The sequence below is a fragment of the Gobio gobio genome, assembly GCF_949357685.1.
Source record: "Gobio gobio genome assembly, chromosome: 15".
Taxonomy (NCBI): Eukaryota; Metazoa; Chordata; class Actinopteri; order Cypriniformes; family Gobionidae; genus Gobio; species Gobio gobio.
The window spans coordinates 44842214-44866975 of NC_137108.1; the positions used below are offsets into that span (position 1 = coordinate 44842214).

Sequence of the window (24762 nt, forward strand, 5' to 3'; positions counted from 1 at the left end):
GTCTTTAACTGATCTCCTCTCTCTGTTAGTGAAGCGTTTGGTGCATTGCTCACTTAATCTTGTTATTTAGATGACGAGCAGGCTGGTAAGAGCGCCAGGCGCTGCTCGGTTGACTTTGCCCTCTGCCCGAATGGCTGTATCGCCCTGCTGATCAGGTGTAGGTATAAATCTCGGTCCTCATTAAAGACTGCATGCTGTCCGTGGGACTGGGCCTAATCAGAGCTGACATTAACCACTGACAGATACTCTCGCTTTTACAGCACACGGCCCACGTGGGGTTGGGAATAGAGAACGGGTTCTTATTCAGGACCGAATCAAATTTTTTTAAAACGCACAAATGATTTTCATGACATCAGGGTTATAAATTAACACACTAATATAAATAATCTTTATATTTTTAATGTAAATATTTTTTTTATTAATATATTTATGTTTATGTATTTATTATTTTATATATATAAAATAAATATTTATACATTATTATCTATATTTATCATTAGAATTTTTTATATTGATATATTTTATTCTTTATATAGAAATAAATACTAAATATAAATATTACATAAATCATGTAAAAATTTGTAAAATCTTAAAAAAGCTTTGGCGACTACATAAAACCAGTCACTTGCCAGTTAACTGGTACCTTTATTAGGAAATGCAATATTAAACGTGGTTTAATTTGAATTCTAATGCTGCAATCACACCGAACGCGAATTGAGCGCCAAATTCGCTTCCATTGCGTCTAGTTGGACGCTTGAACATTTTGAATCCACTCGTGCATCCAAAGCGAATTTGGAAACGGGTGGGCCTGCCCCCGTTTATCACGTCACTTCACCACGTGACAGCAGCAAGCAGGCTCCTGATTGGTTAACGCGGCGCGAACAGACGCCATAGTTCCCTTTCGTTCAGTCACTACGACGTAACGTTAGTGACTAACGAATGGGGGTTTCGCTTAGAAGCCTATCAACTTCGAGTTTTGAGAAAACGCCCAATGGCGTGCCAATGCCATGGGGCATGCGGAATTTGCATACGTAGCTCCGCCTCACTGCGTGAGTATATAAGGAAGTACGAGGCAATATCGCATTATGTTTCTGCTTTCGGAGCCAAGAGTACCTACCTCTTCACTCCTACAGCCTTCTGAGACTCTGTCAGCTTCTTCGAGACGAGCAGCTTTCCAGTCGGTGTTGGTGTGACGGCGCGTTCCAGTGATCGCATACTTCCTGCCTGCTGATCTGTGCAGTGGTCCGCCTGACAGCTGGTGTGTGTTTCCCTGGGCGCTTCGGCATCGACTGCAAGGTTTTCCTCTCACAAAAAGAGCTTGCGCGTGGCACGTCTTTTTCAAGACGGCTCGCCCGTGCACTTCCGGGTGCGATCGATTTTCCGCTGCTGTCTGAGGACGCATTCACTGCTCGAGCGTGTTTGGGCTTCAGCGCGCACGGGCAGTGTTTGCGGATGTGTCACGTTTCCATTACGGGGGCGTGACCATCGCGATGTCACGGTCGAGACTCAATGATCTCCGTGAGGAGAGAGAGTCCCCTCTGCCACACCCCAATCTACCGTCCCCGAGTGAGATGGTACTTTGGCTGGTGGCCAGGGTGACCTGAGGGCGGTGCTGTGGTATTAAGAACCCCGACGTTCATTCCTCGGGCCACACCCCCCTCTTATACATCGCTTCCGCGAGTGTTGGATTGAATCTACGGCCCGTCTCTGACGCCCCGTTCGTTCAGTTCACGCTCCGGATAGCAGTGAGATGTCGATCGCCGCATCCCAAGGTGGGCTGGAGTCCTTTGGGGATGACGATTAGGTTGTGCTCCGCCTCCGGGTGTGTCAGCACTGCCTGATCTGACCTAAAGTTGACAGCCATGTTATCTCGGGCAGCCGCGAGTCTCGCGCTGGTGTGGAACTCCGCCCAGTCGTGGGTGCTCGTGGTTGCGCGATTGGTTTTTGGGGGCGGCACCCGACAGCTGTTGGGCCCCGCCCCCAATGCCTTTCGCTCCCGGGGTGCATGAGGAGATCACGCGGTCCCGGAAGTCCCCGTGCTTCTCGCGACCGTTTGGTGGCCTCCTCCGCCTTCTCTGCCCTTGATGGGGCCGCGGCCTAGGGTACACTGGGGCCCCCTCCCCCCCCACTGTTGAACTCTCTGTTGCGCACTACGGTGTCCACAGAGGGCTTTGACGTGGCGTGGTGTGGCTGTCCTAAGCACCCCCCCCAAAGCCTGTGGGCTCGTCTACTTCGGTGGCGTGGTCCCGCAGTGCTACGGGCAGGCCGCCGCCCCTTTGCACATGCACAAGGGTGGAGCCGACCCAGGGCTCTTCATTGAGCTGCGTGCCGCAACTGACCCCGCCCCCGGGCGGTGAAGGTGGCCACACGCTCCCTGGGTCGGGCGATGTCCACAGCTGTGGTCCGGGAGAACACCAGGCCTTACCTGGTGATGTGGAGGACGTTGAGCGGGCCCGCCTCCTCAACTCACCCATATCCCAGGCTGGCCTCTTCGGCGGCGCGGCTGAGAACTGCGCCCAACAGTTCTCGGCCGCCCCAGAGCAGACTGAGGCTGCAACACGTACTGCCCCGGCGGCCAGCTGCTGCACCAGCCGCCGGCCCAGTCGCCTCAGTCCGCTCGCCGCCGAGGGCGCCCTCCCTCTTCCCGCCCGGCCCCAGCAGCAGCCTTCACCTGGGCCGCGCCGTGGAGGTGGTTGAGGATGTCGCCCAGTCCGCTCCCCAGACTGGTTAAACGCCAGGATGGAGGTGGACAACTCAGAGATGGGTTCCAGTTCTTCCCAGGGGATGGTCGCAGGGCCTCTCCTTCCCCCGGTGGAGGGCCGGGGGAAAATCCTTCCGCTGCTGGCCCCCGGGCTAGCAGCGCTTGGGAAGAACTCATGTTCCTGTCTCTGAGCACCCAGAGACCGGTGATGACAGTGCGCGCCACCCTCGGGTCTCGCCACTCGCATCCCTCTCTGTCGCCAGCCCCCTGGCAGAGCAGACCCCAGTGGAACGCGAGTCCTTCCCTGGTCTCCTCTGTCAGGGCGCAGCCGTTAACCGTGCTCCGACCCGGGGACGCCCAACAGCCTCCCCTGTCCGCGCCGGTAACGCTGCCTCGCTGCCCCACCCAGGGTACGTCTGTCGTCCGGATGACCCCGTTGGTGCAGTCTCTGGAAGCCTGGCTTCAGCTTCCGGGGCTGTCCCGCTGGGCTGCCCGGACCATCAGGCTCGGCTACGCGATTCAGTTCGCGCAGGCTCCTCCCCGTTACAGGGGAGTCCGCTATACCATGACCGGGGCCCATGCCCCCGTCATGCGTGCGGAGATTGCCACTCTACTGGCGAAGGGTGCGATCGAGCCTGTCCCTCCAGCCGAAATGAGGTCGGGGTTCTACAGCCCCTACTTCATTGTACCCAAGAAAACCGGTGGGTTACGGCCAATCCTGGACCTTCGCATCTTGAACCGATCCCTTCACCGGCTTCCGTTCGAGATGTTGACTGCGAAACGCCTTTTCGAATGCGTTCGTCCGTACGATTGGTTTGCAGCGATTGACCTGAAGGACGCCTACTTCCATGTCTCCATCCTTCCTCGACACAGACCGTTCCTACGGTTTGCTTTCGAGGGGCGGGCATACCAGTACGCAGTTCTCCCATTCGGGTTATCTCTGTCCCCTCGCGTCTTCACGAAGATCGCCGAGGCAGCCCTTGCGCCCCTTTGGCAGCACGGGGTCCGCATCCTGAACTACCTCGACGACTGGCTCATACTAGGCCACTCTCGAGAGCAGGTTTGCGGACACAGAGATCTGGTTCTCCACCACTTAACCCGTCTGGGCCTTCGGGTCAACTGGGAGAAGAGCAAACTTTGCCCCGTGCAGAGGATCTCTTTTCTCGGTATGGAGATCGACTCGGTCGCCATGTACGCGCAGCTTTCGAGCGAGCGCGCGCAGTCTCTGCTGACTTGCCTCCGACAAATCGAGAGCAAGAATGCGGTTCCACTGAAACTTTTTCAGAGGCTCCTGGGGCATATGGCATCTGCAGCCGCGGTAACGCCGCTCGGATTGCTTCATATGAGACCGCTTCAGCACTGGCTTCGCGATCGAGTCCCGAGATGGGCATGGCAGTCTGGCACGCTCCGGGTCCAAGTGACTCGGGCCTGCTTACAGACACTCACCCCGTGGTCGAACCTCAGCTTTCTACGGGCCGGTGTGCCCTTAGAACGAGTTTCCAGGCATGTTGTCGTATCGACGGATGCCTCTGCCACGGGCTGGGGTGCCATGTGCAATGGACAAGCAGCCGCGGGCTCCTGGACAGGACCCCAGCGTCTCCTGCATGTCAATTGCCTCGAGTTGCTGGCAGTACGGTTCGCCCTGCACCGCTTCCGAGCGTTGCTGAAGGGTCAACATGTGCTTGTCCGGACAGACAACACGGCCGTAGTAGCGTACATCAACCACCAGGGCGGTCTACGCTCCCGCCGCATGTCTCAACTCGCCCGCCATCTCGTCTTATGGAGTCAGAAGCGCCTGAGGTCCCTTCGTGCTGTCCATATTCCGGGAGTCCTGAACCACGCAGCCGACGAGCTCTCGCGGTTTCAGCCTCTCCCGGGAGAATGGAGACTCCATCCCCGGACGGTTCAGCTGATTTGGGAACAGTTCGGCGACGCACAGGTAGACCTGTTTGCCTCCCACGACTCTTCCCACTGCAGCCTGTATTATTCCCTGACCGAGGGCACGCTCGGCACGGATGCACTGGCGCACAGCTGGCCGCGGGGCCTACGCAAATATGCGTTTCCCCCAGTGAGCCTACTCGCACAGCTTCTGTGCAAAATCAGGGAGGACAAGGAGCAGGTCCTTTTGGTCGCCCCGTACTGGCACGGCCGGACCTGGTTCCCCGAACTCATTCTCCTTGCGACAGCCCCTCCCTGGCCTATTCCTCTGAGACCGGACCTCCTTACTCAGAGACGGGGCACCCATTGGCACCCGCGTCCCGACCTTTGGAACCTCCACGTGTGGCTCCTAGACGGGACCCGGCAGGTTTGAGTGGCCTACCACCTACGGTGGTCGCCACCATCACTTCCGCTAGGGCAGAGTCCACTCGGCATGCCTATGCGTTGAAGTGGAACCTCTTCGTCACCTGGTGCTCTTCCCGCCAAGAAGACCCCTGGAAATGTCCGATCGGGTCCGTGCTTCAGTTTCTCCAAGAGGGGCTGGAGCGAAGGCTGTCTCCCTCCACCCTCAAGGTATATGTGGCCGCAATATCTGCCCACCACGATCTCTTGGAGAACAAAAAGGTAAGTCAGCACGACCTGGTCATCAGGTTCCTGAGGGGAGCTAGGAGACTGAATCCTCCTCGCTCTCCTCTCGTACCCTCTTGGGACCTCGCAGTAGTGTTAACTGCTCTGCAGAGACCTCCCTTTGAGCCTTTGCGGTCGGTCGATATTAAGTTTCTGTCTATGAAGACGGCTCTGCTGACCGCATTGGCCTCAGTTACGAGGGTCGTGGACCTGCAGGCATTTTCGGTTGACGAAGCGTGCCTGGAGTTCGGGCCGGCTAACTCTCACGTGATCCTGAGACCCCGGCCTGGATATGTGCCCAAGGTTCCCACCACTCCGTTCAAGGACCAGGTGGTGAACCTGCAAGCGCTGCCTTTGGAGGAGGCAGACCCAGCCTTGGCATTGCTCTGTCCAGTACGCGCTCTCCGCGCCTACGTAGACATGACGCAGTGTTTCAGGACCTCAGACCAGCTCTTTGTCTGTTATGGTGGAGAGCGGAAGGGAAGTGCTCTCTCAAAGCAAAGGCTGTCTCACTGGATAGTGGACACCATTGCTTTGGCTTACCAGCAGCAAGGCCGACCATGTCCCCTTGGTGTGAGGGCACACTCCACCCGGAGTGTGGCTTCCTCTTGGGCTCTAGCGCATGGCGCCTCGCTAGCAGACATCTGCAGAGCTGCAGGCTGGGCGACACCCAACACATTCGCCAGATTCTATAATCTCCGAGTGGAGCCAGTGTCCGACTATGTACTCGCTCCCCCGAGGGGCCGGTAAGGACCAGGTTCAGGTGTCTTCGCTTGCTCGCCACTCCACTCCACGGACTGGATACGTGCGATATTTCCTCAGGTGAGTTCCCCGAGAGCCCTGAGCTCCTCCAGCACTGTCGACGCCGACATCAGTTCAGTCTGCCCTCTCGAGCCCAGACCCTCATGTCCGGCCAGGTGCCCCATGTGCATGGTTCCCTCTGGCGACCCCCACATGTGTATTTCACCGTAAGTCTCCGCAGTGAGCGGGTTTCTTCCCTTGGCGTGTCCCCGCCACCCCTAGGGTTAAAAATCCACCTTCGGCTGGTACCCTAGAGATCTCCCATATGCAACCCTCTCCGGGTCATATGTGTCTCTTAAGTCCTCCCCACGGGTAGGCATCTTGGCATTCCCTCACTGGGATATGCTTCCCAGTGTACCTTGGTAATCCTGTGTTAAGTGGGAGTCCTTCGTCCGTACTAGTCTTACGACAGGGTACTCACACTTACGCAGGGCGCTGGAAGACAGCTGAGTGGCGGGATTATATTGGGACCCCCATTCGTTAGTCACTAACGTTACGTCGTAGTGACTGAACGAAAGGGAACGTCTCGGTTACGGATGTAACCCTCGTTCCCTGAGGAGGGAACGGAGACGTAACGTCCCCTTGCCACATCAGCTGTGTTGCCTGGAACGCAGGAGTTCAGTCTTGGCTCCTCAAGCAGGTAACATAATGCGATATTGCCTCGTACTTCCTTATATACTCACGCAGTGAGGCGGAGCTACGTATGCAAATTCCGCATGCCCCATGGCATTGGCACGCCATTGGGCGTTTTCTCAAAACTCGAAGTTGATAGGCTTCTAAGCGAAACCCCCATTCGTTAGTCACTAACGTTACGTCTCCGTTCCCTCCTCAGGGAACGAGGGTTACATCCGTAACCGAGACGTTCAGATTTGTCAACTCTGGCGTCAGACACGAATTCGCTTCAAACGTGTGAATGCACAAAAAGCACCAAATAAAATTTATCGCACAAGACACTCAATTTGGCTTTTTCGAGGCAAAATTGCGTCCATCGCGCCTCGCTAAATGCATCTATCGTGCCGCAGGACCTCCAGACGGGTGTCAACGCGTCTTTACATTGACTTAACATGGAAATCACTCGCTCCAGATAATCAATTCGCGTTCGGTGTGAACGCAGCATAATAATGTCAGTCTGACCCTAATTTTAGTAACTATTAAACAGAAATCATCAGAAAATCTGTTGCAAATTATAATTCTATATGAGCTATTTAAATAGTAACAATAAATACTGATAATAATGATGATTTGATGTTATACAGGTTGATCAGCAGCCCCTGTTTAAAAACTGTGAGAGTTGTCAAATGATAATGAAGTAAGAGTTGCCATGAGCTTAAAATAATCTTGGCAAAAGGCTCAAATGTTGTATTATTCAGTTACTTCCTCTACTCCATTTCCCAGGAGTTCAAAGACTTGAGAATGGAACTCCACAACTGATTTAAGTCAAATTATTTGCCAGAAAACATCACTGCATCACGAATGCCCTCCCGGGGAAGTTTCCCCCCTTCATGGGCTTCATGGATCTCCATGTGGCGTCTCTTAAAGCTCCTCGGATTCGCGATGTCATCAGCAAATCCCTCGTCATCTTTCATTATCTTTTTTCTTCAATCTCATTACTCACCCTGTCAAAAGCTTTGTTCCAAAACCCAGTGAGCTGCTACGTCGGTTGCATTTTAAGGTATCGCCAAAGACAGCATTACATGTATCCTTCACCGAAAACACAATCCCATAGTGCATAGCAACAGCCTCAAGGGGAAAAAAATAACATTTTTGGATGATACAATTGAATGTTGATTCTTAAATATAGTGATGTCATTCATGAAAGACCAAACATGTACTGATAAAGATAATGAAATCCAGTTAAAAATGGACTACTTTACCCAATATGTGTTTGTGCTGTGTGTTTTTATGCTTGTTAGAGTGACAAGTCATACAAATCGGTCACATGTGACCCTCCATCTCAGCCTTAGAAGGCAGCTCACTAGGTTTTTTGAACGGAGCCATTCGCTCTCTCTCTCTCTCTCTCTCTCTCTCACTGGGGTAATGGCTAAAGTTCCTCTTAATAGAAGGCTCTGTCTTACATGCTGCCTCAGGCTACTAAAGAAATCATTAAATGCTCTTATATCTCTTCTCTAAAAAGAGGGCTAAACATAAATGCTTGTTTATTTCTAAATTATTATTTTTTAACGCAACAGATACAGCAGTACTGCATAGCATTTACTTCTGCTTGTACATACACTACCGGTCAAAAGTTTGGTGTCAGTACGTTTTTTTTTTTACAGAAATGAACACTTTTATAGAGAATTGAATTGGTGAAAAGCGACAGGGATGACCTTTATAATGTTACAGTGATTTCTATTTCAAATAAACTGTTTATTTGTACTTTAATACAAAAACATGAAGCAGCAGAACTGTTTTCAGCATTGATGATAATAAATGTTTCTTGAGCAGCAAATCATCATATCAGAATGATTTCTGAAGGATCATGTGACACTGGAGACTGGGAGTAACTCAGCTATTTTAAATTGTAATAATATTTCACAATATTAGTGTTTTCACTGTATTTTTTATCAAATAAATGCTGAGCATAAGAGCCTCCTTTAAAAAGCGTCTTACCAATCCCAAACTTTTAAACGGTCCGTAAACTGATCAGGAATTCATTGTTAACATGTTTTTAACATGAATGTTTAATGTTGTATTTACAAGCTTCAAAGACTAGTGCATTTCTGATGGGATTCTGGTGTTCATGCTTTGCCCTTAACAGCCTGGATTCAAAGGACTAATTCACAAAAAAAAATATTAAAGGAGTTCTATAATGCCCCTTTTTACTAGATGTAAAATAAGTCTCTGATGTCCCCAAAGTGTGCATGTGAAGTTTTAGCTCAAAATACCCCACATTTTTATAGCATGTTAAAATTGTCACTTTTTGAGCGTGAGCAAAAACTCACTGTTTTTGTGTGTGCAAATGCAAATGAGCTGCTCCTTTCTAGAAGAGGGCGGAGCTTCAAGAGCTCGTGTTAGCAGCTCCGATTACCTCACGCAGATACGCATTGAAAATGTCCAAAACTTTTATGTTCAAACCGGAGTTTGACGATGATGGAGAGACTCAAGAAGAAGTGACAACATGTAAAATGCAACAGGACGTTTCTGAATGGTTAGTGGATGAATTTATGTAGCTGATGTGGAATTAACTATCTTCAAGTAATCGATTAGCATATTCTGTCATGATCAGTGTTGCCACAGTTTGTTTGAAAAAGTAATCTGATTACTGATTTCTGATTACTCCTTTAAAAAGTAACTTAGTTACTTTACAGATTACTTGATTTTAAAAGTAACTAAATTAGATTACAAGTTACTTTATTAGTTACATTCAGCAGCTGCCGCCTCAACATAAAAATGACAATCGTTTTTGCCAACACTCACTTTATTGGAAGTGCATTTTTAACAGTAACGTCAACAATGTATCTCCTGACATTTTAAGTTGAAATGTAAAAATATTTCCTGAAAAACAAAAAAAAAATTATAACAAATTTAATAAAGACTTAACATAAATACTCTCCCCGAGACGCAAGAAGAAAGCAAAAATATAAATTTTTACTTAGGAAAAGGACAAAAATAGTAACGCACAGTGACTTGGATAAGTTACTTTAATCTGATTACTGTTTTTGAAATAGTAACACGTTAGATTACTCGTTACTTGAAAAAGTAGTCAGATTAGAGTCACTGGTCATGATAATCTATAAATCGTTCCTTTGGGAACTGTCGTAAAATGCCTTCAGAGCCAGAGAATATATGCTGCATGAAGATAGAACAGGTATAGTTTAGTTTAACTTATGTTGTCATCTTGCTTTTATGGCGTTATTGCACACGTACCGTATTGCAATAAATGTGAAAAGATGGATGCGACAGCTTGAGCAGACTCCCACATGTGATACAACAACTCTCACCCCCTTTGTTGTGTGTTGCCGAGGGCATGATTTATGCTAATTTTAGGGTTAGTGACGTCACTAACCCGTGAATAAGCTCATTGTAGTCCCTACCAGCCGTTTGTCGTAGTCCTTAAAAAGCAATTTTTTAAAAAGTAAATTTCTCCCTTTGCTTTGAACTTTGAGCGTCGTAACAGATGTTGTTCATGCTCAAACGGCAAAATTACACACTAACTAAAGTTAAACAAGTGAAATCATAATCAACCCCCCCTTTAACATACTGTCATTATACCATTCCACTTATTATTTAGTGTCAAGCCCAAAAACTGTTTCTTTCCATGCAATTAAAGCATACAGCATGACTAGACCATAAAACTAGTCCACACTGTATGGCTTGTGCTATATTGCATGTGTTCAGGAACAGACAGATTCTATTCCTTAAAGCTTTCAGAGTAAGAAACTGTGAAACTAACTTGTTTTTCTTTGATGACTCACCCTTTGGATCGTGTGTGTTGCCATTTAATGTTACCCAGGGTCAGGGCTCGGACAGAATGTGGATTGTTTTGAAGGAATGAGGTCACTACGGGCACAAAAGAATAACACGAGTGCCATGTTTGGTGAAGGCCAGTGGCGTCCTGCCACCTCTGAACCGGCTGTAGGGACAGAGAGCGTTGCATGTTGGGTTGAGTGATCGGCGCACGCAAGCACGACCAGTTGGGGCTTGTTTTCTCCTCCGGTTTACTCTGTGTTCGCAGTGTAACAGGACCAACATGTCTTAACACTGAGGGGCAGAGGAGATGGGAGAGCTGTTTTATACAGATGCATTGTGACTGTGCAGGGTATTTCGGGTCACTGCAGTATCTCCCCCCTCGGGAAACGACTCTCCTCCTGCCCGTCACGGCCATGTCAGATCCTGGTTAATCTTTCGGGCAGGCAACCACGAGGGAGACTGTGAAAACTCACCCTAGACCTCTGTGATTAATTGCTTTGATTTTTCAATCAGAAGCCCCTCTAGGTGAATGTTTCACGGCTTGTGTTCGAACTGCTTGTTAGTTGCACAAGATGTGGCAAGTTTTGAATGTCGGGTAGAGAGGTGACATTGTTTTTTCCCCCTAAGTATTCAGAGAATAACAGTCTCAAGAATTTGAGTGAATTTCATGAAACATGTCAGGAATATGTCTGGGTCATTCAAATATGAAATTGTATATACATAAGAAACTGTTGGCTACTTTATTGGCTAAGTTTGTTCAATTTTATCTATATTTAAAATAGATTATTCAAAAATAGTTTCTATTAAATATGAACATTGAACATTTTTATTCAAACAGAATGACTTTTATTTTTAGATATTCTTGACAATGTCACAAAGTCTGGCTCCAATATGAAAATCAAAGCTGTACTTTTATATACTTATTTTTATGATAATTTTGTCAAATTAATTGTCAATATACAAATATATATATATTTTTCAGTTGATTTCAGGATGAATATTTTCTTTTGTGATAATTCGTTTTAACATTGAGTCTCCTCTTGAAATTTTTCTGACGCATCATACTGATTCTGTCATTAGCACCGTAGTTTCGCACAATTTCATGCAGAGTCCAAAATTAACACTCACCAAGTGCCAAATGCTTGTAATAATTGTTTTTGGCGAGGAACAAAGCAAATAAAACTGGCCCGTTGGTTGCTTTAATAAACAAATACAAGGCTGAAAACCATCAGTCCAAGTTTTTCATATCAAAACAAGCAATATTATTTTTGTGATAAGGGGCAATTACACTATATTGCCAAAAGTTTTGGGACGCCTGCCTTTACATGCACATGAACTTTAATGACATCGCATTCTTAATCGGTAGGGTTTAATATGGATTTGTCCCACCCTTTGCAGCTATAACAGCTTCAACTCTTCTGGGAAGGCTTTCCACAAGGTTTAGGAGGAATTTGTGCCCATTCTTCTCTAAGCGAACTTGTGAGGTTAGGCACTGATGTTGAACAAGAAGGCCTGGCTCGCAGTCTCTGCTCTAATTCATCCCAAAGGTGTTCTATCGGGTTGAGGTCAGGACTATGTGCAGGACAGTCAAGTTCCTCCACACCAAACTCGCTCATCCATGTCTTTATGGACCGACGCTTTGTGCACTGGTGTGCAGTCATGTTGGAACAGAAAGGGGCCATCCCCAACTCTTTTCCCACAAAGTTGGGACATTAAAATGTCCAAGATGTCTTGGTATGCTGAAGCATTAAGAGTTCCTTTCACTGGAACTAAGGGGCCAAGCCCAACGCCTGAAAAACAACCCCCACACCATAATCCCCCCTCCACCAAACTTTACACTTGGCACAATGGCACAATGCTACCCAGACTCGAGTGAGTGAGTGAGTGAGTGAGTGAGTGAGTGAGTGAGTGAGTGAGTGAGTGAGTGAGTGAGTGAGTGAGTGAGTGAGTGAGTGAGTGAGTGAGTGAGTGAGTGAGTGAGTGAGTGACACTCAGTCAGTCAGTCAGTCAGTCAGACAGACAGACAGACAGACAGACAGACAGACAGACAGACAGACAGACAGACAATGGTGTTCGGAATTTTGTGCTCTGCATCACCCTTCCAGGTGCACAAACACAGCAGTGAGTATTGAACACACACACTGTGAACACACACCCGGAGCAGCTATTTTTTACTGCGGTCCCTGGGGAGCAATTGGGGGTTAGGAGCCTTGCTCAAGGGCACCTCACTTGTGTGTAATGAGAGTGGAAGAGAGCGCTGTTCATTCACTCCCCAACCTACATTTCCCTGCCGGTACTGAGATCAAACTTGGGTTACAAGTCAGACTCCACTAACCATTAGGCCACAACTGCCCAAAGAATCAGGACACCATGTGAGCTGAGGTCAATAATCTCAGTGCGTGTTGTGCAGTGATATGGTGAACATATGTTTGACATCATAGCTGTTTTAATCGTGTGTTTGTGAATAACTGGAACGCTGTACTGACCAATCAGATTCCAGCACCAGAACCATCCATTTTATAATGTATTATTTACTGCAGTATTTTTGAAGCAGCAATTTCTGCATTTGGCTTGTTCTTAGCCAAGTGTTGGCTCCTCTTGAAAGGCTGCTCTGAAGGATATGGTGTTCAGGGACAACATAGTGTGTGTGTGTTGGGCCTGCAGTATGTACTTGGAAAAAGCTGATCCTCTTGAGCCAAGTGAGTAGGCAGTATACACAGCTTGAGCAAACAGCACTAATAAAATGCAGCATTAGCTGCTAAAGCATATATTACATTCCCTGACCCTGCAGCCAACTCTCCACAAAAGTACGGCATCTCAAAACATGCCTAGTTATACCAATTTCTTTTACACTTTTTATGCACCTCATAATTTTATATGCAAGGTACATGCATGCTTTTCATTTTTAATCAAGATTTAAACCGCTTCAAAACGGCATGTTTAATCAGCAAGTCTGTTAAATTTGTTATTACCCTGAAGGAAAATCCAGTTAAAACCAGCATCTGATGGTAGTTTGTTTTGCATGCACTCTGGATGGTTATGTATAGTCATCATTAGTTGGGAAGAGAAACTGGAAGAGACCATCTGAATAACATGTCATTTGTTTTTATGTGCATTATTTGATATACTGTACATTTTGACCATGTATGCTGTTTTTTTCTTCTTCAGGGTATATAGAGGAGGCCTGCATCGTCCCTTGCCCTTCTGATTGTAAACTCAGTGAATGGTCCAACTGGTCGCGCTGCAGCAAATCCTGTGGCAGTGGGGTCAAAGTTCGCTCAAAATGGCTCAGAGAAAAGCCTTACAATGGAGGAAGACCCTGCCCAAAACTGGACCACTTAAACCAGGTAAACGTCACCCAGAATTGTAATTATATTATATGTTAAAGCATGTTGTTTTATGTCTTATATGTTGAGTACCTTTTTTCTGTTCCAACACCTAGTGAGCTACTAACTGAAATGGAACATACAGTACAAAAAGTGCGATACAATTACAGTTGCACATTAAAATCTCACAATTAGTGTCAGGGAATTTACTTTTAAAAGTAAAGCGTTACAATATTGGGTTACACCCTTAAATAGTAACAGGTACTTTTATGAAAAGTAATGCGTTACATTACTTCTGCATTACTTTTTCTAACCTGCATTCTAAAAAACACAACAAGAGCTGAGTAAATATAGGACAGAACACAAGGTTTTTCTATCACATGAAAATAGCCAAAAGCAAAAAGCCTGCGATAAATAACTCAACCCCTGGGTTGTTACGTCTGACCGAGGAGCTGGGTAACACAAAAGCTACCCAAACATATTTATATATATATATATATATATATATATATATATATATATATATATATATATATATATATATATATATATATATATATATATATATATATATATATATATATATATATATATATATATATATATATATATATATATATATATATATATATATATATAAACATCTAAATAAACATCTAAATAAATATTGAGATGGAGAGGTATCAGTCAATAAATGGGATAACAAAGTAACTTGTGTTGCTGAAAAAGTAACAGATATTTTGTTGTAAATTTAAAAGTAATGCATTTCTTGTTACTTGAAAAAAGTAATCTGATTACATTACTAATGTTACTTGCGTTACCCCAACAGTGCTCGCAATTACAATATAATTTGGTGTTAGTATTTTGCTGAAATAAAGCAGAATAGTAAATTTATTTGGATTAAACAATATGATTACAACATTTTGATGTTGAATACATTATAAGAATACCTAAAGGGGTAGTTCACCCCAAAAAAAAATTATTTACTCCCCCTCATGTTGTTCCAAACCTGTATGATTTTCTTCTGTTGAACACAAAAAGAATGTTGGTAACCAGACAATCCACGGCACCCATTGACTTCCATAGTATTATTTTCTGACTATGAAAGTCAGTGGGTGCTGTCAACTGTCTGGTTATCAACATTCAGCTTGAGGGTGAGGAAATGATCACACAATTTTCATTTTTGGTTGAACTGTCCCTTTAAAATCATTTCTTACCTCATCACCCATGTTGCTTTGTTTTGTAATGCATTGTGGGATTGTAAAAGCACACATGCAGTGCTGTCTTACAATTTGTCCAAAAGAAGATATCTTAGCAGACAGGCATGCTTGATTAGTCATTCCTTAAGGCGTAGGACCTATGATATCTTAAAATACGGCCTACATAGGCAGTTCACTAAGCTTTGGAGTTCAAAAGTTTCCCTCAACTTCTAAAATTTTTGGCTCCATTATACAGGGGAAATCACATGCTTAAGATCCAAAAATAGGCTCACATGTGAATCTCAAATTATTCAGGAAAAACTTGCTTTTCATCTCATATTTTTTTTACTGAGATTTGCTATAGATCACACCACATCAAAGCGGTTTTGAGATCTTTGCTCCAGACAAATATATATATTATTGGATTTTGTTTAATATATTTAGAATAAACACTGTCATTTTATTAATTAACAGATTATCAGGGTTGTAAAAGGTCATGTCGTTTTACATTTTGAGAAATTTGAACATGTCCCGAGCCAGAAATGACACGCGTACTTGTACTTTGTCAATGTGAAATCAAAATTGAACCTATTTATTTTGCTTATAGATATTTCTGGTCTTGCAAACTGTATTTTATGTTGAGTTTAAACAATGCTGTTTCTTAAAAAGAATGATTAATAAGGACCATTCTTCACTGAACATGATGTTTTATGGTGCTTTGGCCTCTAGACGCAGATGTTCTAATGACATTTTTCTCTAACTCTCCAATAATGCTGCTCGGCCACAGGCACAGGTAAAAACACTTTCTTCTCTTAATTGGAATTTCTTTTTTTAGATTTCACTTCCCAGAGTTTAAATGTCTCTCATGGATTTTATGTTGTTGTGTTTTTCTATGAATAGGGTTCACTTTTGGTGTGCTATTGCTATTTTTAAAACATTACAGATGTCCCAGCTTAGAGATATAACTGGCACATTCAAATTAATGTTATTATTCTGACATAATCAGATGTATTACTATTCTGGTGGGTTATTTATTTATGTATGAATGGTATGTATGTATTTATTTATTTAAATGTATTTATTTGATCCATTTAATTTTGATTTTAATTTCTTTAATGTGTATTTTAGCGCTGTCAAATGATCGTATCCAAAATAAAAGTTTGTGTTTACATAATATATGCGTGTGTACTGTGTATAATTAATATGTATATAAATACACACACATACATGTTAATATTTAAGAAATATTTGATAATTTAAATTATATATAAATATAAATGTTATATATAAATATAAAAAAAAAAATCTTAAATATATACATGCATGTGTGTATTTATATATACATAATAATTATACACAGTACACTACACACACATATATTATGTAAACACAAACTTTTATTTCGGATGCAATTAATCACAATTAAGCACTAGTTATTTTTTCATTTATTTTTGTATTTATTACAATCTGTTGAATTATTAGTCTGGTGTTTTATTTTATTGTATTTTTATTTATTAATTTAATTTATTCTAATTTTTTATTTATTTTTTATTCCTTTTAATGTATATTTATTTTTTTCTTTCTAGAAAAATGTATCACAAAAATCAGGGCTTTAAACTGCTTACAGGCATTGCAATTATTCATATTAATTTCAATGCATTTATATTGAATAGAAAATAAAACAGCTCAGATAATATTTAGTTTGACCCTGCACTGATCATTTCTTTTTCACACTTATCAGATTTTGTACTCCTTTTTATGAAAAATTCTACCTCAGTTAAAATAGTTGGACGTGTATGATGGTGTACTAGTCTTGATGCTGTTATGAGTGGTTGATGGGCTCACGTTTCAGGTCTATGAGGTGGTCCCGTGCGTCAGTGACTGCAGTCAGTATATTTGGGTAGCTGAACCCTGGAGCGTGTGGAAAGTAAGTAACGTAGATCTGAAGGAGAACTGTGGCGAGGGCGTGCAGACAAGAAGAGTCAGGTGAGATACCTTTTACTCATGTTTATTGTACTGTTACTCCATCCACAATACCCTGACATCTTACTGGGCTCATCTTTGATGGTCTTGCAGGTGTATGTTGAATACAGTGGACGGTCCCACTGACTCGGTGGAAGACTATTTGTGTGATCCAGAGGAGATGCCACAGGGCACGAGGGAGAGCCGACTGCCCTGCCCGGAGGATTGTGTGCTGTCCGACTGGAGTCCCTGGACCCCATGTGACCTGGTCAGGATTATCACTTATCCATTTAAACCATAGGATTGAATATAGGCACTGATTTGATCGCTGTAAAATCTTAGTTCTTCAACCTAAACTTATTTGTTTCAGTTAGTTTAAGTTAGTCCTGTTTTTCATCTCATATATATATATATATATAAATTATATTTTAAAGTATATTCAAATAGAATTAATTTTATTTTAGAATTTACCATTATTTTAAATTGTAGTAATATTTCACAATATTCCTTTTGTTTCTTTATTTCTGTTCAAATAAATGCAGGCTTCATGAGCATAAGAGGCTTCTTTCAATAACATTAAAAATAGTTATGTTTAAAAACTTTTGACTGGTACTGTATATATAAAATTTCAATTCCAAAAATGATTTTAATAATTTAATTTATTTAACAATAAACAGTTGTCTCATTTGTGTCCTAATCTAAGTCTAAGTTCATGCCTTGATGAAGCATAACTGAGAAATCGCTTAAAAATCTCCTCTAAGAAACATCTGTGCAATACCATTTTTGGGTTATGCCAACAGGGACATAATTTTATCCTCGGATTAAATGACCTCAGTGAGAGCCAACAGACAGTGAGGCATAAAAAAAAAATCAAAGCACGTCATTAAGATGCGCTTGTTAAACAGTAAATTAACAGCTTGAGGAGAAATATGAGCGAATTATGAGCTCACTCAAGTGAATGAACTGCAGTGTGTAAAAGACAACCCTGTTTTATCGACCTCTTAAAGCCGTGTTCTGGAAGAGGAGATCGGGAGAGGACGGCGTTTGCCCTGCGTCTGCCTAAAGAAGGAGAGGACTGTCCGGTTAGCATGCAGACCGAGCCCTGCCTCCTGAACCGCAACTGCTTTCACTACAGTTACAACATCACCGGTGAGTGTGCACAATTGCAAATTGTTTCCAAACAGTTTTCCCAACTAGGGCTGCATGAATGCTAATTGTGATTTTACTGATTAATATTGCTAATGTGGTTTGCTGTCCTTGTCTGTAGGGCTGCACATTTTGGCCAAACATGTGTGATTTTGTATCAATATGGATATAATATCATAATAATTATTATGATGTTATTATTATTCTGTTATTAGGAGAGAATTTAAAATAGAAAACAATTTTTAATAGAACCCCAAATCCAGAAAAGTTGGGACATTTCGTAAAATGTAATAAAATCAAGAATCTGTGATTTGTTCATTCTAATTGGCCAGTGAAAAAATTCCAATGTTTCACTGGCCGAAATAACTGTATTTGATGTTGATGGCTGCAACACACAGAGGCAAAATAAAAGTGAAAAGACTAGAACAGTGGTGGGGAACATTGATCCTGGAGGGCCACTCTCTTGCAGAGTTTAGCTCCAACTATGAAAAAAACACTCGCCTGCCTATAACTTTAGGCTGCGTCCGAAAACCTAGACAGCTGACTCATTACCTCGCTGCCTTATCAGACAATGGCTTGTAAGGCAGCGTTTGTGCATGAAGGCACCTCACGAAACTAATTTCGGACAGACTTCTAAGTCAGCGTAACAGTTAATGATCTATGGTAAAATAGAGAGAGCTTTGGTGAGAACTAAACACATATTTATTACTACATTAGTAATTTCTAGCTAGAAATGACATCAGAAGTGGAAAATGTTGGTAAAAATCATACATTTACACATAAACTGAGCAGCAAGCGCAACTTTCGGACGCCATCTTTTTTCCCAGCTCAACTGAGAAATTACTAATGCAGTAGTTAAATATTTGTTTAGTTCTCACCAAAGCTCTCTCTATTTTGCTGTAGATCATTAAACGGTTACACTGCATAAGAAGTCTGTCTGAAATTCGTTTCGTGAGGTGCCTTCATGCACAAACGCTGCCTGCAGAGTCATTGCCTGATAAGGCAGCGAGGCAACGAGTCACTGCCTAGGTTTTCGGACGCAGCCCATAAATCCTGCCTTCAAAGATCGATCAGATGAAGGTATCTCAGGAGACAGGAAGTGAAGCTAACATCAGATTCGGAGGTGCCTTGATGCCTTCCTACCTAGAAATGTGTCTCTCGAAGGCAGCATTTTCCAGGTTTCGGATGCAGCAAAAGTAATCCTGAAGACCTTGATTAGCTTCAGGTGTGTTTGATTAGGGTTGGAGCTAAACTCTGCAAGAGAGTGGCCCTCCAGGATCAATGTTCCCCACCCCTGGACTAGAATATCCAAGTTAAACTCTTTTGAAACAGCCCTCAATTAGCAGGTGAACTCACAATAGGTGAGGGTATCGTGTTTTGGTATAAAAGGAGCATCTCACCACTTTGTGACTAATTTAATGAGAGAGAAAAAAATCACATTTCTCAATGCAAGATTGCAAAGTATTCAGGTCTTTTACCCACTACCGTACAGTACGTTAAATTGTGAAAAGATTCAGAGGATCCAGAGAAATCTCACACCGCGTACATGTAGGACAAGGAAGGAGACCTCCATTGAATGTGTGTCACATTTTAGCCCTCAGATGGCATTGCATGATAAACCATCATGCTACTGTTATGTTAAAAATAGCCACTTTGGAAAACCGTTGTCACTTAAAACTGTCTAAAAAAGTCTGACGCTGCATCAAGAAATGCAGCTTGAATCTCTGTTACGAAAGGAGAAAGCTATACATCTGTTCAATGCAGAGATGCAGGCGAGTTCTTTTGGCCCGAGCTCGTCTCATATGGTCTAAAAGACAGGGGAAATGTGTGCTGTGGTCAGACGAGACCACATTTCAGCTTTCATCAATGACAGGTGCAAAAGCAAACATCTGTCATGGTATGGAGATGCATCAGTGCAAACGGTATGGGCGGCTTGCAAACCATTGATATGGAGGCGTATATTGGGATTGTATACTGTCATCAAGATGACATCTTTCCTGGGAAGCAAGACAACGCCAGGCCTCAATCTGCACATGCTACAACAGAGTGGTTTCTAGACACTCTACACCGTGCAGTGGATGTGCTTGACTGCCTTCCTGCAGTCCAGATATGCCACCTATTGAAAATGTATTGCCCATCATGAAAAGGAGAATCAGACAGCGACAACCATGGACTGTTGAGCAGATGTCTAGTATCAGGTGAGATTGGGCATAAATTCCACTTGCAAAACTTCAACAATTAGCATCCTCAATTCCCAAACATTTAAAAAGTGTAATTAAAAGGAAAGGTGATGTGACAAAGTGGTAAACATGCCTCTGTCCACACCTTTTTTGCAGTGTGTTGCAGCCATCAATATCAAATTTGTTTATATTTACAGAATACACTTAAGTTGGTCATCGAAAATCTTTTCTTTGTACTTTTGTCAGTTAAATAAAGGTTCAAGAAAATGAACAAATCACAGATTCTTGATTAAATTGCATTTAACAAAAAGTCCCAAATTTTTTTAGATTTTGAGGTGGTACATTACAACTGTAAAATTACAATACTAATATTAATGGCTGTCTTAAATTCCGTATTTTTTCGAATATTAGACAATGGAAATACATCTGAAAAATGTATTCGTTTTATAATCGGGGTCTAAAATGTAACATGTCAATACGAGTAAAATGAGTGTTCCACCCAGGATTGATAAACGCAGTGGAGTCATCAAACAACTTTCATTAAGCAGCCAAGAAATATGGTGTGTCAGAGTGTAATGTTAGAAGATGCCGAGCCCAAAAAGAAGCTAACAGTCAAAGAAAAGCTTACCACGGTCCTAAAAGCGGCCTCTTCAAAGAAACTGACAGGCAAGTGTGTCAGTACATAGCCGGAAAAAAAATGAGGGGCTGCCCATAACCAGAGCCGTCATCCAGCTGAAGGCACTGGATATCGCCAGAGGGCTGAACTTACCCACCAGCGAGGCCCATGATTTCTTATTTCTGTCAGGACCACTATCGTCAAAGATGATTGATTGACTAATAGCATACAGTTTGGATTGGCGGTATGGTTCTGTTCTGGGCAAGAACTAGCATGGATAAGAGCAGGGAGAGCAGCAATAACCCCCCTTAGGGTAAACCGAACTGAACCAACATATTGAAGATATCATTAATGTCGGATATAAATCCTGACTGGGCAAGAAGAGGAGCTGGGGATGGAGGAGGGTAAATGAGCTCTGGAGAATACGATAGCTGCTGATAGTACTGAAGTAGCTTGTATACAGTATGTTTGCTAAGTCATATTCCTATAGGTAGACGTGATCAGCTGATGCAAGCTTGAATGACGTGACCTGCCAGAACTGATGCTATGCTTGATTTCGGCTATACTGACGCACTTGCCTGTCAATATCCTCAAAGTGGCAGCTGTGACGCAATGTAAGAATGATGCTACGTATTGGATTAGCGGTTGCGCTCTGATTTAAGGGAGAAACTGCTGTTTTCAGTGCTATGTGATCGGCCTAAGGAAAAAACATTCATGTGTTTTCGTGTTTTTTGACATGCCAGCATCTGTCACTGTACATAAAAAGATGAGAAATAAAAATCTACTAAATGAGAACTTAGTTATTAGAGAAGTTATTTTTATGGTATAGCTATGCCATAAAGGGTTTATTTCTGAATGTGATTGTTGGTACATTTTACCAGTATTTACCATACTTTAAAAACATAAATTAAACGTTTTTAATTATGCAATATTACAATTATTTTTAAATAAAGTATTTTCTTTAAAAGACCAGATTTGGTCTTCAAAAAGCCTTTTTCCAAAATCTTGAAAAGGGGGGTCATCTTATATTTAGGGTCATCCTATATTCGGAACAATGCGGTTATTGATTTTCAAACGTTAAACCAAAATCTTCTCTTTAGTTGACAACAGCCAGTTTATATTCGTTTCTCATGACAACCATGGGAAGATGGTGCCTTAAAGGGATGGTTCACCCAAAAATGAAAATTAGCCCAATTTACTCACACTCAAGTCATCCGAGGTGTATATGGCATTCTTCTTTCAGACGAATAAAATCTGAGTTATATTAAAAATGTTCTGGCTAATCCAAGCATTATAATAGCAGTAATAGTTGCTCTGTTTTTAAATAAGATTTTATAAAAAAAAATGCATCTGTGCGTCAAATAACGTGCTCCACGTGGCTCCAGGGTGTTAATAAAGGCCTTCTGAAGCGAATCGATGCGTTTGTGTAAGAAAAATGTCCATATTTAAAAATGTATTAAATTTTTTTCTATGGCTCTGCATCAGCCGTCCCCGCGCCATCACTTCCGGCGAATAAGGTCAAAATACATGCAAAATACCGGCACGATCATAGATATATACATAGATTCCTCATTAGTGCCTGCGCAGATCGGTCGAATGAGGCATCTACGTATATATATCTTTGATCGTGGCAGTATTTTGACCTTATTCGCCGGAAGTTATGGCGCTGGGAAAACTAGATGACATTCGTCTGATAAGAGGTACAAAAATAACATAAATACTGATTGTTTCGTGACTTAAAGGGTTAGTTCACCCAAAAATGAAAATTCTGTCATTAATTACTCGCCCTCATGTCATTCGACACCCGTAAGTCCTCCGTTCATATTCGGAACACAAATGAAGATATTTTTGTTGAAAGCTGATGGCTGAGAAAGGCTTCAGATAGGCCTCCATTGGCATTCAGTACATTAATACTCCCAAGACCCAGAAAAGGCACTTAAAACGTCGTTACAAAGTCCATCTCACCACAGTGACTCTACAATCATTTTACGATGCGACAACAATAGTTTTTGTGCGCAAAAAAAAATCAAAATAACACCTTTATCCAACTTGTTATTGCCTTCCGTGTGTCCCTCCACGACGCATGCGCGAGAATATGACGTAGCGCCGGGGTTCGGGAATCCATGAAATGCACACTTTAGTCCCATTTTGAGAACTACGGCGAGACCTAAAGCACGATCAATGTAGAATCCAACAGCTTAGACACGCGCGTCTTCCTCTGCTTGTCAACAAATCGCTTCTGGGTCATCTGTCCGAACGCCGGATCTGCGTCATATTCTCGCGCATGCGTCGTGGAGGCACACACGGAAGGCAATAACAAGTTGGATAAAGGTGTTATTTTGATTTTTTTTGCGCACAAAAACTATTGTCGTCGCATCGCAAAATGATTGTAGAGTCACTGTGGTGAGATGGACTTTGTAACAACGTTTTAAGTGCCTTTTCTGGGTCTTGGGAGTATTAATGTACTGAATGCCAATGGAGGCCTATCTGAAGCCTTTCTCAGCCATCAGCTTTCAACAAAAATATCTTCATTTGTGTTCCGAATATGAACGTCTTACAGGTGTCGAACGACATAAGGGTGAGTAATTAATGACAGAATTTTCATTTTTGGGTGAACTAACCCTTTAAGACATCAATGTGTCGCCACGCATGGTTTATTAAGGATTCGTATGTCTATGTGTTTTTACTCTCATTGCTCTCATACTCTAAAATATCCCCATTGCATTCATTATACGACTATCACACTGCAACGGTTGGAGTTAAAAATCTTCATTTGTGTTCTACTGAAGAAACAAAGACACCTACATCTTGGATGCCCTGGGGGTAAGCAGCTAAACATACAAATTTCGTTTTTGGGTGAACTATACCTTTAAAATCCATGTTAAAGAAACCTAAACTCGTGAGAGATGGAGTTTGTGTAGAGCAGCATTTATGGTGAATCGAGCTGCTCACGTGCAAGAACACACTTCACTCTGAATCAAGCAGTTCATGTATTTATTTCTTTGAATCACAGCCTTTCTTATATGTTAATCTCACTTAGACATATAGCGATTTGAGTTTATTTGACTTAATCATGCAGCCCTATTTCCAACATATCCCTTCTACCAAGCCCTTCGTAAAAAAAAAAACACTTCACCTTTAAGTAATTTAGGTTTGCCAAATGGTGTTCTTTCTAAAGTCTTTGTGACATTGATGATCCATTAAATACACAATAGATAAACCCTTTATTTTTTCCTCATAGAGCACCCTGTTTTTCTCTGAAGTGCATCACAGTACTGCAGTAAAATTGGTTGTGAATGCCATTTCTTGTTGACTTTAACATTTTGTCCTGAGCTGTGGCTGCCTTCCGTTTTTTAAGCCCTAGTCTGGGCATTACCCACAAAGCACTTTTCTCCTATTGGTTTGATTCACATGAATAAGTCATTCAAGAGTTTGGATCATTACTGGAACTGCTTCCTCCATCTGCTCAGACTTCATTCACGATTCCCCTCCAAGAGCGTCAAAGCGAAACGTCAGTTTATAGAGCTGAAACTGTGTCCTCAAACCATCCGCTCTGGAGGACGCAAGCAAACTCTGACCTAGACGTGTGGTTTAATGGGAACCCGCAGGGTGATATCTGTGTGTGTTCACTTAGACTGGAGCACATGCCAATTAAGTGCCAACGCTGTGTGTGGAATCGGCCTCAAGACGAGGATGCTGGACTGCGTTAGAAGTGATGGCAAATCTGTTGACCTGAAGTACTGTGAAGAGGTTTGTGCATTTATTTACAGACCCTTTAAACTGCTGTGTATTATGGGCCTAGAAAATATAACTAGAGCTGCTTTTCCAGGAGAAAATACTAGTGTTCAAGTTTTGG

The 24762-nt window shown here is 43.0% G+C and overlaps 1 protein-coding gene across 1 annotated transcript in view; it reads left to right on the forward strand.

Moving 5' to 3' along the window:
• Window positions 1-24762, forward strand: part of thsd7ab (thrombospondin, type I, domain containing 7Ab) — a 231566-nt gene that overhangs the window by 184311 nt on the left and 22493 nt on the right. Inside the window, exons 15-19 of the mRNA XM_079837772.1 lie at window positions 13646-13830; window positions 16855-16988; window positions 17079-17232; window positions 17972-18113; window positions 24541-24656. Of these exons, the coding sequence (XP_079693898.1) occupies window positions 13646-13830; window positions 16855-16988; window positions 17079-17232; window positions 17972-18113; window positions 24541-24656 (731 nt within the window). The remainder of the gene's footprint in view (window positions 1-13645; window positions 13831-16854; window positions 16989-17078; window positions 17233-17971; window positions 18114-24540; window positions 24657-24762) is intronic.